Consider the following 14,117-nt stretch of genomic DNA (forward strand, 5'->3'; position numbering starts at 1 on the left):
CAAGACAAGTTAATGCAGTCTGCGAGAAGTAATAATGAAGTTGAACATGATGGGAGGCGGGCTGAACCAAACAAGAGATAAAGAGTGCAGAAATGATAATGCATCACTTTGTAAACAAACTGACAAGCTGGAAGGGAAAATGGATGCTTTAAAGAAGCAAAACGAGGTGCGGAATTGATGATTTGGAGCAGTCTAAGCATCCAAGCAACGTGTTTGTGCTTAAACATGCTGCTGTAAATGTGTTCTGTTGCTGGGGGTTCGGACTGGGGGTTCAGAGTTGAGTGCCCGTGAGTAGAGTAGAGTCGAGTAGCCCATGTTACGGATCTTTGTGTCTGAGATCGTTCAAACCTGTAATAAAAGCCTCTTGTCACCGCGATCCAGTTCTGGTGCTTGTGTGTCTCACTCAACATTACTGTCACACTGCTGACACCTTGCGAGTGTAGAATACTACACAATGTCTTTGACCGGGGGTGGGCAAACTACGGCCCGGGGGCCACAGGCGGCTCACCAAGCGTTTGAATCTGGCCGGCCAGTTGCTTTCTAAGTATTTCAACTTTTAACATACAAACTGGCAACATGACTTGCAAGTCTGATGTCTTATTTAGTAAAAAAACAACAACAAAACTGTAAAAAAAAAAAAAAAAGGAAAATTATAAGCATAAAATATTCTGTGTGTGTTAAATATATGTTCTGGACCCCCGGACAATTTTGATAACTGAAGGCGGCCCACAAGTCAAAATATTTGCCCACATTTGACAGTAAAATGTGCTTAAATAAAAAAAAGTCTGTATTCAGCCACAAAATATATTTGTGAACATTTGTGAACGTGGCGAGGGACTACTGTATATGACGATACATGGGTGCATTTGATATACCCACCATGGCGTCCAGGTGGAGCGTAGCCTGCTCCAGCTGCTTCTGTGACGCCCTGATGACAAGCACCAGAGCCGCCAGCGTTGTGCACACCCCTGCGCTCTCCTCCTCCTCCTCCTTCGTGGCGCTGATGCTGCAGTTCAAAGCGTCTGTCAACTGCCGCAGCTGGGCAACGAGCGTGCCCGTCGATGCCTCCAGCGAGGAAAAGTGTTTCATGAAGGCCTCGCGAGCCTCTGAAAAAGAGCGCCGAAGCAAAGCAGACCTTGATGACGGATGAAAAACGATAAAGTCACTCTTGGGATTTTTTTCCCTTCTTCTTCTTGTTTGCTGTTGGAAATTTGCCTGGGCTGTGGTCATGTGAATATATGAATGTCAATGACATAGGGCGGTGTAATCCATTCAACACTGAGAGTGTGACCATCAGGATACTGTTCAATATTCATTCAGACAGCATGTGAAAGAACGGGAGTGGATAGCGTGCCTGAGCAAGGATGAGGATGCTGGACACGCCGCTATCAGGATGGCAAGCGTAATCACAGTAAACCAGGGATTAGACATGGACCGCCTGTTGTGCAAATGGGGATTAGGTTGGTCACATGGTGCCTTGTAGTAGACTATGTCCCCGTTTGGCCTGCATGGGCACTTGAGCCTGGAAGAGCCCCGCCGAATCAAAAGGATAGGATGTATCCGTATTGGTCCGACTGTTCCATCTCTTATTCCGTATCCCTCATCACTTTGGCTGAGGACAGGATAAACGTGATGACACACTGATCATAAATCTGGTTTTAATTGACTGATATTCCAGCCAGGGCCACATATTGAAAAATTTTTGCACTTTTCTAAAGATATGCTGTGAAGTTATATACATATATATTTCAAGAAAAAACTGCATCTCGGCTGTCATAGAGGTGAAAAAACTCTTTGGTTCAGCTTTTTTGCCGTTTGTTTTTTTATTTTTCAAATATTTCAGCTTTCTTCATAATAAATATTTGTCCATTTTCTTCTGAAAAGATGACTTTATTCCCATAATATTATGACTTTTAAAACTTTTTTATTTAATATTTAAACTGCATTCCACTGAAATAATATGTTTTTTCCCCTGTCATAAAATTGTGAGTTTTTATTAGATTTATCTATTTATGATTTATTAGAATACTCCCAAGTTGTGGTTTGTTCTTGTCAATTTTCCTCTGGCAATTATGACTTCATTCCCATAATATTACAACTAAATAAATAAATAAATGCTTTATTTTGTTTGTTTCTCAAAACATGACTTTTTTTTCTTCTCTGGAGGTGAAAGCATGGAAGTGTCTTGAGGTGACGGTGAAAATGGTGCAGGTTATTGTGCAGGTTCCTGCCGCGTGTTACCTTGGAAGGCCAGGAATTCCTCCAGAGCGTTGGGCAGCGCCTCATCCCCCTGGTGCTCTCCTTCGTGAATCCCATCTGCTCGATACCTTAGCGGGGGGCGCTGCTTCCCAAATCTTCCTCGGCAATCAAAGTGAGCGAGGAGTTTCTCCAAATCCTGCACGCGCATCTTTAGCTTTTCTGCCTGAGGGTAGGAGGGAGAAAAAACAGTATAAGTACAAGGACTGGGTGGGAGAAAAATGTGCTTATTTATACGAAGGAAGGAAATGAGCTCTAACAGGAGGTAACATGGAAATGTAGTATTCCAACACAAGCAATGAATAAATGAATACCAAGAGCGAGATAAGCGCAGCTTCATATCTAACAAAGAAGGAATTTGTGCTGATATCAGGCCAAGCTCGCAAAAGACCATTTGTTGATCTTGGCAGTACATGTTTTTTTTTTCCTCCCTCCCAATGGCAGGAATGCTTGTCACCGCCGACTTTGCTCAGAATCAAGCAACTGGGTTAACGAGCACACTTTGTCAGTGCACCCACGTACGGCGGGAAGCTGCACGGTGGCGTTCGTTATTCTGCCCCATTCTTTATTTGGCGAGTCCTTCCTTTTCCCTTTCAACATCCTACTTGATCAATGATCACACATCTCTGTCTTTTTCAAAATTCCTCCCTGTCTGCTCGTTAGTCCGTGGAAGCCGCAGATAGCAAAGTGGAGGTGGCGACGGAGGGCCCAAGTGATTGCGGTGTTTGTAGCAGACGAGGTAGGGGAAGCAGGCTGAATGGCTAACATGGTGGGAATCACCGCGGGGGAGGCCGGGACGCCATCCCAGCTCGGACACTCCGGCCAAGAGACGGAGACAGAAGGTGTCAGCGGGGACTCGATGGGTCTTGAAAGGAACATGCGGGCGTGAAGCACCTGGACCTTTAGGTGGACGGGAGGATGAAAGGAAGGGGATGAGGCGTAGCAGGAGATCATTAGGGCAAACGTCTCTCGGCGTTGACTTCCTGTCAACGCACACAAAGCGGACATGTGTCCTCCCTGAGATGCTGTCCTTTTTCGGATCGGCTTGACTCAATTCACATCTTTCTCTGCAGCTCTCCTACAGACATGTTTCTGTCAATGACAGCAATAATAATAGTATGAATCATAACAATAATAGTGCTAATTAGCCCCACCACCTTAGTGAATAGGAATAGAAAATACATGGACGGATAATGGAAATGTACACAATAGTAATATTTAAGAGGCAGAAGAATAATAAAACTAATATAGAGGACTAAACAAACATTGTTCCATTGATGGCTGCACGCCTGTAAAGTGGTTAGCACGCAGGCCTCACAGCTAGGAGACCCGAGTTCAATCCCACTCTCGGCCATCTCTGTGTGGCATGTTTAGGTACTCCGGTTTCCTCCCCCATTCCAAAAACATGCTAGGTTAATTGGCCACTCCAAATTGTCCATAGGTATGAATGTGAGTGTGAATGGTTGTTTGTCTATATGTGCCCTGGGATTGGCTGGCCACCAGTCCAGGGTGGACCCCGCCTCTCGCCCCAAGACAGCTGGGATAGGCTCCAGCACCCCTGCAAACCTCGTGAGGATAAGCGGTAGAAAATGAATGAATGTTCCAATCATTTAATAAGGCCCATGCTGGATTGATATTAGCGTGTTTAATCCATTAAAATGTCAATACTATCAGCACGACCCCCCCCATGCTTGTACAAGTTACATACAGCCACAGTGGAAAAGGGTTGGCTGTTAAACCATCAAGTCCAACATGTATTTACTATTTAACGATTGTTTTTTTCCAATATTTTGCTTACTTCTCACGTAATTGTTTACCCACGTGTTGCTTTAGGTGTTCAGTCACTGTCAACACAGCCATATCAGCTACAGGCCGCTTTAAAGTAGATGTAAATAGACATAGACTAGTCCTAAAAATGAAGTATAGGCACTAAATGAGGATGGGCATCGTAAATCCAGCATTACTTTCCTGTACCGGAGAGGAGACGTTCCTGCTCTTTTGCAGCCCGTCTTAGATGAAGAAGCATTACCGTGTGGCCTGGTAATGTAAGAGTTTACAGGATAAATCTGGCAAAATCAAGTCAACAATAACATAAAGCATCGGGTGGTTCCGCCTCATCCAATGTGCCAATTTAAGTCTCTCTTCAAGACGTTGTTGATTGAATCTTTGTCTCTTATTTTCTGCTAGAGTGACATTTATTGCAATTGCAGGTCATTTCAAACTGCAACACTTTCTGCAAAAGCCAAATAGAGAGTCATAAATTGAAGAATCGCGACAGATTGAAAAAGACACCCACTAGCGATGTTAGTGTTGAGTGCACTGCAAAAAACCAAAAGAAGGAAGGATGAAAAACTGAATGCAAGGTCAAAAAGGCCTATTTTTGCTCCTTTTTTGCGCCTGTGGTACATTCCAAAAATGTTGAGTGCAGACCTTAAACCAGGGCAAGGACCACCTGGTTTCTTAGGGTTAGTGTTAGGGTTAGTGTGCTCCTCAGTGGAAGTCTAGCGTGTGAACTTCTTTTTACACTTGAGTGAGAGAAGGCAAGTGGGCGACAATACCAACCTGTTCTTGCACCAGTCCGTAGCAAAGTGGGCACACCTCACACTGGTGGGTGTCCCTGTTGTGGAAATAGTTGAGCTCACATTTGTCACACTTGTAGCCCGTGAAGCCGGGCCGACAGGGACAGGTCCCGTTGGCGTGGCACTGCATTGCGGCGGCGCCCATGGGGTCACAGTTACAGGCTGGACGAGACGGCGTGAAGATGAACACGGAGCGTGAGCAAGGCGTCAGGATGAAGGAGCATTTACGGTTGCAGGCTGGTACCTCTGCATCCTCGTGACGAGAATCCAAAGAAGCCCACTCGGCATGAGTCACACGATCTCCCCTCCACGCCGGCGCGGCACAAGCACTGGCCTGTGATTGGGTGGCAGGCGGCGGAGGAGGAGCCAACGGGGTTACACGCGCACCTGGAGAAAGCAGGGCTATGTTTTAAAGGAGAACAAGCCACCAACGGGGGAGGGGGTGCCTTGTTACCTCTCGCAGCCTACGGCGGGTTGGAGGTTAAAAAAGCCATCCTCACAGTGGCTGCAATTCCGCCCGGTCACATGACTGAGGCAGTTGCAATTTCCTGTCTGAGGGTGGCACTCGTGCGCAGGCCCGGAGGTTCCGGCGGGGTCGCAGCTGCACGCTGAGAGACAACATATAGAACCAATATGGCCGCCAATTGGCTAAATATATCACCCTTTTGAAAGGGAACATTACGGTACTCACCTTTGCACTTCTGTCCGACTGTTTCACTGCGAGCGTTGCCGTAGTAGCCCCGGCGACAAAGATGGCAGTGCTCGCCTTCGGTATGTCCCATGCACTTCAGGCAGCGCCCTGTCAGGTGGTCGCACACCCCCACCGCGTTGGGGTCTACGTTGCCGCTGCAGTCACATTTGGTGCAAGTCCGTGCCGCTCCTGACTGGCCCAGCGGGTCGCCGTAGAAACCGTCGTCGCACATCTGACAGCGCATGCCTGCAACACAAGCGATGTCATTTAGCTTATTTATCAGGTATTCAGGTATAAAACTAACAACATCAAATTAAAAGAGCAAGATGATTACATTGCTGTTTGGTATGCTAGGTAAAAGTCAGTGTGCTAGCATAAATTAACTTGAGCTTGTGCACCAACAAATAGGAACATTAGCACTCAAGAAGGTCACCACAACTTAGCTTTACGCATTTTTACACATTCCCACATCCTATTTGCATTTGAGACCAAATATGAGGTGAAAGAAAAAAGGTCAAAATACAGTATTGTAGTCCAAAAATCCTCTATAATTAGGCCCTTAAAAGCACCGCAGTTCTCCTCTCACGTAGAGGATCTTGGACAAGCAGCAGAGCTCCACTTTAATTAGGAATCAACTACAAAAATGTTATTCCGAGATCCTCTACATGAGAGGAGAACTCTGGTGGTTTTAGGAATCTGTTGCAAAAACATTTGTCCAAGATAGTCAAGGAGCGTCCTGCCGTTTTTGAGGACCAGCTGCAAAAACGCTAGTCCATTTGCTCTATATGACAGAAGCTGTTTCCTAATTATAGAGGATCTTTGACGATTTGTCTCATAAAATGAGTGTATTCTCCTGTTTTTTAGATTCGACAGGAAAACTCTGCTGTTTTTAGGAATCAGCTGGAAAAACGTTGATGCCAGGACCAAGTTGGGCCATGCTTGTATGATGCTCAGGAACTCTTGCGTGAAAGCGGCATAATGTGGGCCACAACAGCAGTTGAAAGCAATGAGATGAGTACACCCCCCCCCCCATCACCTGTCTGTCCTGCAGGGCAGTTGGTGCAGACCACCTGTGCCGTCTCAGTCACCCGAACGCAGCTGCTGCGGCCGGGGCAAGGGCAAGGCTGGCAATCACCTGGGGTGCCGGTCAGAGCGTTGCCGTAGTAACCATCCAGGCAACGCTCACAGCTCGTCCCGGCGGTGAAGTCTGAGCACTCGCAAATGCCTGCGACATGGACAAAGACACAGAGACAGAATTAGTGTTGAGCTTTTTTTTTTTCCCAAGAAGCGCAAACAGCGAGGCTGCAGTTCCTTCCATCACCAGCAGAGATCGCTGTGTCTCTGACCCGTACTGTAAAATGAGGCAAACACCTGCCCCCAACCCCAAGACCAGGCCAATCTGCTAGGAAAACAGTCTCTGCAGCCCGACGCGGCCGAGGGAAAGACAAGTGAACTCACCGCGGCTATAATTGCTTTTGGGACATGTATAAGAGCCAAATGCAGCCTGAAAGACCTTCAAGAAGCCAGCGAGGCAATTCCCTCACCGAGCGGTGCGGAGATTACCATTTCTGTGAAGTCCAACAAAACTGAAGGTTCACAAGCTGCTCGGAAGAAAAAAAAACAAACAAACAACAAAAACACCTCATGGCTTCCTTAAATCCCTGGGAATAATTTGTTTTGGTGCAACATTTGTTTCATAAACACCAAGCAAATCCCTGATTAATGACATTCCCCCTCTTCTTATGCAGAAATGGGAAAACCAGGAAAAAAAACAAGAGTGGGTGATGCATCTTAATAAATCATCAAGTTTTACATGGTGAAGAGCCGCAAACAAAGGGACGGTATAGACCGTAAAGCAACATGCAGGGGAAGCCAAATTAAGAGGAGAGATGTCTCACAGTCATCTTAATCTTGCATTTGCACAGACGCCGCTTGTGATTCTGCATTATTTATTCAACAATGCAATATTAAACAGTGTATAGATTTTTTTTTAACATCATTCGGATGGTGCTGTGCTAACAGCGGCCCTCGGTCCCGACCACATGAGCTCCATGTCTTTTCAGTTCTGTGAATTCTAAAGATATAAAAACAGATAAAAAAAGAGACAGCTAAGAATGCACGTAATGGGACCCAACTATTCCAACTATGTATATTCCAATAATAATGTGACCGGCATATTAACCAAGCTACAGCGCCCAAGAACTACTTTACCGGAGTAGTGACACCTCGCCGCACCACACCGACTCACTAGTGAGTAGCGTCACCAATCCCTCGCTCACAATACCTCAAGCCACTCGCGAAAACTGAGGCTACATATTAGAGTTGCGACCACTGCTGCTGTATTTTGGTTTCTGATTTTGGAATACTTAACCTTTCTATGTTGCTGTGTTATTAACTGCCAGGAAGGAGGCTCAGCTAATGCTTTAAAAATGACCAAAAATAGCGACCAAATACTGTAGCCTACTAGCAAGCTTTCACAGAATGAGAGTCGAGCGCGCTGGTCATCGAGCTAAACTGTCACATCAAAGTCCAGCACGACTTATTGGCTGAAACCCGTCACATAAATGCACATTGTCTTAAGGGGAACACCACAAAAACATCCCATGACTTAGCAAATGAGAGCTCCAACACAATAAAGTGTAAACAAGCGTAAAGAAAAGTTACAATACGGACACAGTTGATTAATGTACCTGGGAGTTTAGTCTCTTCACATTCCAACTAATTGAAGCTGACTTTGTAGCATAGTAAGTCCTGTATGCCGTTCTATGGTTATCGCCATATTTAATCTCCATACAGCAGCTTGGCTTCCTAGTTGTGAGTCAGGAATAAGGTTGGCCTATCGTTATTCCTGAATAGACTCTAATGCTAATGGGGAGGGGGGTCAGGTTGTCATGCCAAGAAGAAAGATGCTACTATTATTATTACAAGCTAGTTAATCATCCATGCTGCTAAAAGATACTAGCGCTGGTCTGTGTGTGTGTGCATGTGTGTGTCCCCTTCCAGCAGCGAGGAAGCCTGCGGTTATGTGGCCATGTGACCTCCAGACCCGGGGTCAAACATAATGGGCGACAAATGCTGACGAAGTATACACGTTTGGCTGCGGGGAGGTGAATAATACATGCCTTTCCGTGGGAATATATCTTCTAAAAAACGGCCCCAGGGCCCCATCTAAAGATGTGAAATGTAATTGACTTTTTTAAGCACTGTTGGAAAAGCAAACGCATGGCGGCAAAAGTCTCTTTTGCTAAACAACAAAAAACATGGCCAGGAGCGAAAGACGCCAAGTCAGTAGATGAAATACACATCTTAATACAGTGGAAATGCTCCAATGAACACACAGTCAAAGATCCTGTGCGTGACAGGAGAGCTCTGCTGTTTATTTTTAGCACCTACAGCAAAAACACCAGTTTTAAGAACCTACTGCAAAAACACTAGTCTGAGATTCTCCGGAAAACGAGGAAGCTCTTCTGTTTTGAAGAACTTACTGCAAAAAAAAAAAAAAAAACAGAGTCAAAGATCCTCAATACGACAGAAGCCCTCGACTGGCTTTAAAAGCCTAGTACAGATATGTTAGTCAAAGATTCTCTGGAACAGATGTGTGCGCTATTGTTTTTACAACACTAGTCCCGGGATCACTCTGCTGTTTTCTGGAATATTTCAGCCTTATACGATGACAGTGACATATTTTTCCTCAAAAATTTGTGATTTTATTCTTGGAAAATTACAGATTTTTGTTCTTTCAAATTTTCTATTGAAATTATACACACTATGGACACCCCTCGCCTTCTGACTTCCTTCTTTCCTCCATCATCTACGGACGGACACGATACCCAGCCATACGCCGTCCTCCCCCACCAGGAGGCAGTTTATCCTGTTATCCTAACCCAAGAACGGCCCACGTGTTTTAGGAGTGAGACTTTAAATTTGGCAAAGCAGTGACACCGCCGCCGCCGTGTCGATCCCCAATGAGCCGTGATCACTTTAATGGCAGCGGAAATGTGCTGACTTTACTGAGTGTGAAGATGACTGAGTGGGATATGAGGCGGCGCTAGGACCATTTTCATTCCCAAGCAGTTTTTTTTTCGGTCTTCATTTGATGCCCAAATTAATTTCAAGACTGATCCTCATGGATGGATGCAAATGAACGGGGATGAGCTCACATTGCATTCCTGAAGAAAGGACTTTGTTTTCCTGCTGGATAAGATATCTGAAGGTAAAGTCCTATTTCTGCCCAAACTGGCTGTCTGGGACTCGTCCCACTGCTCCGTCTCTCTGGCAGATTCATTAAAAAAGATACTTGTGGAGCGGCCTCCATCGACCCAGGCCTATCTGACCCCTCTCTAGTTTCTAGAAAGCTTAGACCACTTAGACGGGCTTGGATTTCCAGGCTACAAACCATAATGAGGTTGTCGCTGGTTTTTGCACTGCAGATCCCTCGCCAGCTCGTACGGGCAAGGAACGAGCCATGCATGAAAGACGGTCACAGCAATTATACTGCAATCTTTTCAGAACACTTAAATGTAGTATTAAAAATACCAAATAATTTATTATATAACTCAAGAGTATTATTATTTCATAACAATAGTTTGACATTAAATTTTCCATCCATTTTTTATGCCGCTTATCCTCACTCGGGTCGCGGGTGTGCTGGAGCCTATCCCAGTTGTCTTTGCCAATCACATTAATTTAAAATTAATATATTTTTTAAAAAGCATTATTTAAATATTAAAAACAAAATAATTTAAGTAGTGTTTACTAATGTAATAATACTTGAGTGTTATTAAAAATAACAATAGTTTCAAATTTAAAAAATACAAAATATTTTCAATATTATTTAATAATTGAGTAATAATTAGAAATATTATTAAAAATAAGAATAGTTTCAAATTAAACAAATTAAAAAAATACAACATCTTTTCAGTATTATTTAATAATTTAGTAATAATGTGTTAGTGTTAGTAAAAATAAGAATAGTTTCACATTAACAAATTTAAAAATCAAAACAAAACATTTCAAGTATTATTTAATAATTTAGTATTACTTAAGAGTGTTACTAAAAATAACAGTATTTTCACATTAAACTAATTTCTAAATGAATACAAAATAACTTCAAATTGTGCTGACTCAAGTTGTTTTGAGTCTGCGTTCCTCCAGCTTTCCGGGAGGTTGTGCTGTGGGTGGTCTTTGATGAAAAAAAAAAAATAAGTGAATGTGCTTGAAAACAAGGTGCCAAGTCCCAGCATCGAACAGAGGGCTACGCTTGCAGTGTTGAAATTGAGCAGAAAGGCACAGTTTTGGCCAAACGTGGAGGAATAAATCGCATCTCTTTTGCATAACTAAATGTCACAACTTCCGCAGTCCATCCGAGGAGGCCAAGAAACACTAGTTTCCTTTTCTGGGTCCCGCCTCCCCACCCCCGGGGGAGCTCCTGCATCGCTCAAGTCGACCTGAGAAGGGCCTTCAGAGTGAATACCTGTCCGGCTGCAGCCATTAACATACGCACAAAGAAGTGCAGCCACTTATTAGAATGCAGGCTGGTGACTCACTGCTTACCAACAAATGCCTTTTGAAATGCCATCGTCATCTCTCCGAGGCCCCGTTTGGAAGAACTATGGCGATGGAGATGCTTTCAGAGCTTATTCCGGGTCTAAAAATCTATGGTGGCTTTGTTGGAGGTCATTTTCAGTGTGCAGAGAAAACCTAAAACCTAAAAATAAAATCATTAAAATACATTTCTAAGTGTTTTTTCCATTAATTTCTGTTAATGTTTTTCAGTTATTTTCAGTAGTTTTTTTCAAATATATACATTTTTAAATCAATTTTTAATTTTTTTTTACAAAATGGTTACAATATATTTGTTACATGTGTTTTTTCTTAATATTTTTAGTAGTATCAATTATGTTTTTAAATGTACATTTTTTTCCATACATATTTTATTAAATGCAAATTTAAAACAGTATTATTTAATTTATTTTAATAGTTTTTTTAATATATGAATTTATTAATTTTATGTGTTTGTTTTTTTCAGTAGTTTCTTTTCATGTAATAATTTATTAATTTATTACATGTGTATTATGTTACATTATTATGTGTATTAATAATTATTTGGCTAAATATAAAAATTTTTAGATACATTTTTAAATAAAGTTTTATTTTGGTATAATTCATTTATTACTTAATACACATACACTTCTACTACTACAAATTTTGACTATTTTTCAAAACTATATTTAGTCCTTGAACTATTTTACTCTCTAATTATCTGACTGCTTATTTGAAGCGCAGGCTGTGACCTGCTGATTTGTAGTAAAGGAGTTATTGTGCTTATAAACATGGAAACCACTTTGATTGGTTGATTTCCACGACATACATTTACATGACTTACTAAACACCCCATAATGGTTGAGTATTTGAGCGATGGTGAAGACGTGTGATGATAGCCATAGAGCCTGGTCCTGTGAAACGTTCACAAGTGATTGGCTGTGAAGAAAAGACGCCTGTTAGCGTGAGCGCTCACACAAGAGCCACATTTTGTCCTTTGCCAATCTGCTGCGTGGCACCACTGCAAGCAGTAAGACGTTGCACAACGCCGAGTGTTAATAAATCACGATTAGCAAGGAACTTCCCTCTGAATAAATTGCACCCCGTCGCGGTCTGTGGACACTCCCCAAGTCACGGTGCGGGTTCTACAGTCATTATGCAGCAATTACGGCAAGCGTCAGGCCGGGACGTTCCCCCTGATGCCAAGTCAAGACTAAAGCTGACTTTTATGCTTCCCGCCTAAACCTCGGAATCAACGTTTATGGCTGCTGTTTGTGCCTTTTTCATTTGTCTCCCAGTGGAGCCTCAGAAGAAGCCGAGCGGCTTCTCGCCATCCTCGTCAAAGCCAAAAAGGCTAAAATTAACGAGCCGCTCTCAGCCAGTGCTGTTGGGGCCCCTGCTACGGGACGCACGGGGGGGTTCCTTTAAAAGACCGCCACTGGAGAGGACACGTCCATATTTAACACGTCTTTCATCATGTGCGTGGTACATGCCTTGTAAATATCTTCAAACGCGAGACTGATTTGCTAATTAGCTTTCCACAAAGTTTGGAATGGGATTTTGTTTTGCAGACACAAAGCAAAAGTACTTCATGGTCTTGAACAAAGTATTATTGTTCCATGTGGCCATGTGAGAGCAAACCTCATCTAGTGATGAGTGATAGTCATAAGAATCATGCTGGACAATGACTTGACCTTTATCTATATACTTATATACCCATATTTGTCTATATATTTGATTATAATGATCATTTATGATTGATTGATATCAATCAATATTGATAAAACAATATTTGAAATACGTATATTATTTAATTACATAAAAGTCCATATAAATGCCTTACCCATAATGAGACAGTTCAAATATTGCTCAGTTATAAATATACCGATCTTTCTATAAGTATGACATTTGTATATACAGTGAAGAAAATAAGTATTTGAACACCCTGCTATTTTGCTATTTCTCCCACTTAGAAATCATGGAGGGGTCTGAAATTTTCATCGTAGGTGCATGTCCACTGTGAGAGAGATAAACTAAAAAGAAAAATCCAGAAATCACAATGCATGATTTTTTAACAATTTATTTGTGTGATACAGCTGCAAATAAGTATTTGAACACCTGTGTATCATCTAGAATTCTGACCCTGAAAGACCTGTTAGTCTGCCCATTAGAAGTCGACCTGCACTCCATGTATCATCCTGAATCAGATGCACCTGTTTGAGGTCGTTAGCTGCATAAAGACACCTGTCCACCCCATACAATCAGTAAGACTTTAACTTGTAACATGGCGAAGACCAAAGAGCTGTCCAAAGACACCAGAGACAAAATTGTACACCTCCACAAGGCTGGAAAGGGCTACGGAGCAATTACCAAGCAGCTTGGTGAAAAAAGGTCCACTGTTGGAGCTATCATTAGAAAATGGAAGAAGCTAAACATGACGGTCAATCTCAATCGGAGTGGAGCCCCATGCAAGATATCACCTCGTGGGGTCTCAATGATTCTAAGAAAGGTGAGGAATCAGCCCAGAACTACACGACAGGACTTGGTCAATGACCTGAAAAGAGCTGGGACCACCGTTTCCAAGGTTACTGTAGGTAATACACTAAGACGTCATGATGTGAAATCATGCATGGCACGAAAGGTTCCCCTGCTTAAACCAGCACATGTCAAGGCCCGTCTTAAGTTTGCATATGACCATTTGGATGATACAGAGGAGTCATGGGAGAAAGTTTTATGGTCAGATGAGACCAAAATAGAACTTTTTGGTCATAATTCCAATAAGCGTGTTTGGAGGAAGAAGAATGAAGAGTACAATCCGAAGAACACCATCCCTACTGTGAAGCATGGGGGTGGTAGCATCATGCTTTGGGGGTGTTTTTCTGCACATGGGACAGGACGAGTGCACTGCATTAAAGAGAGGATGACTGGGGCCGTGTATTGTGAGATTTTGGGGAACAACCTCCTTCCCTCTGTCAGAGCATTGAAGATGGGTCGTGGCTGGGTCTTCCAACACGACAACGACCCGAAGCACACAGCCAGGAAAACCAAGG

General features: G+C 43.1%; 1 protein-coding gene across 4 annotated transcripts in view; it reads right to left on the bottom strand.

Moving 5' to 3' along the window:
* Positions 1-14,117, bottom strand: part of lamc3 (laminin, gamma 3) — a 72,002-nt gene that overhangs the window by 7,059 nt on the left and 50,826 nt on the right. For all 4 annotated transcript variants that reach the window (XM_058064275.2, XM_058064274.2, XM_058064271.2 and 1 more), the window contains 7 exons: positions 6,563-6,751; positions 5,527-5,772; positions 5,290-5,443; positions 5,080-5,222; positions 4,819-4,997; positions 2,242-2,422; positions 880-1,106 (listed from right to left, as the gene is read on the bottom strand). In XM_058064275.2, coding sequence (XP_057920258.2) covers positions 880-1,106; positions 2,242-2,422; positions 4,819-4,997; positions 5,080-5,222; positions 5,290-5,443; positions 5,527-5,772; positions 6,563-6,751 — 1,319 coding nt within the window. The remainder of the gene's footprint in view (positions 1-879; positions 1,107-2,241; positions 2,423-4,818; positions 4,998-5,079; positions 5,223-5,289; positions 5,444-5,526; positions 5,773-6,562; positions 6,752-14,117) is intronic.

The sequence above is a fragment of the Doryrhamphus excisus genome, linkage group LG10 (genome assembly GCF_037039965.1).
Source record: "Doryrhamphus excisus strain RoL-2023G ecotype Guam linkage group LG10, RoL_Dexc_Guam_v1.1, whole genome shotgun sequence".
NCBI lineage: Eukaryota > Metazoa > Chordata > Actinopteri > Syngnathiformes > Syngnathidae > Doryrhamphus > Doryrhamphus excisus.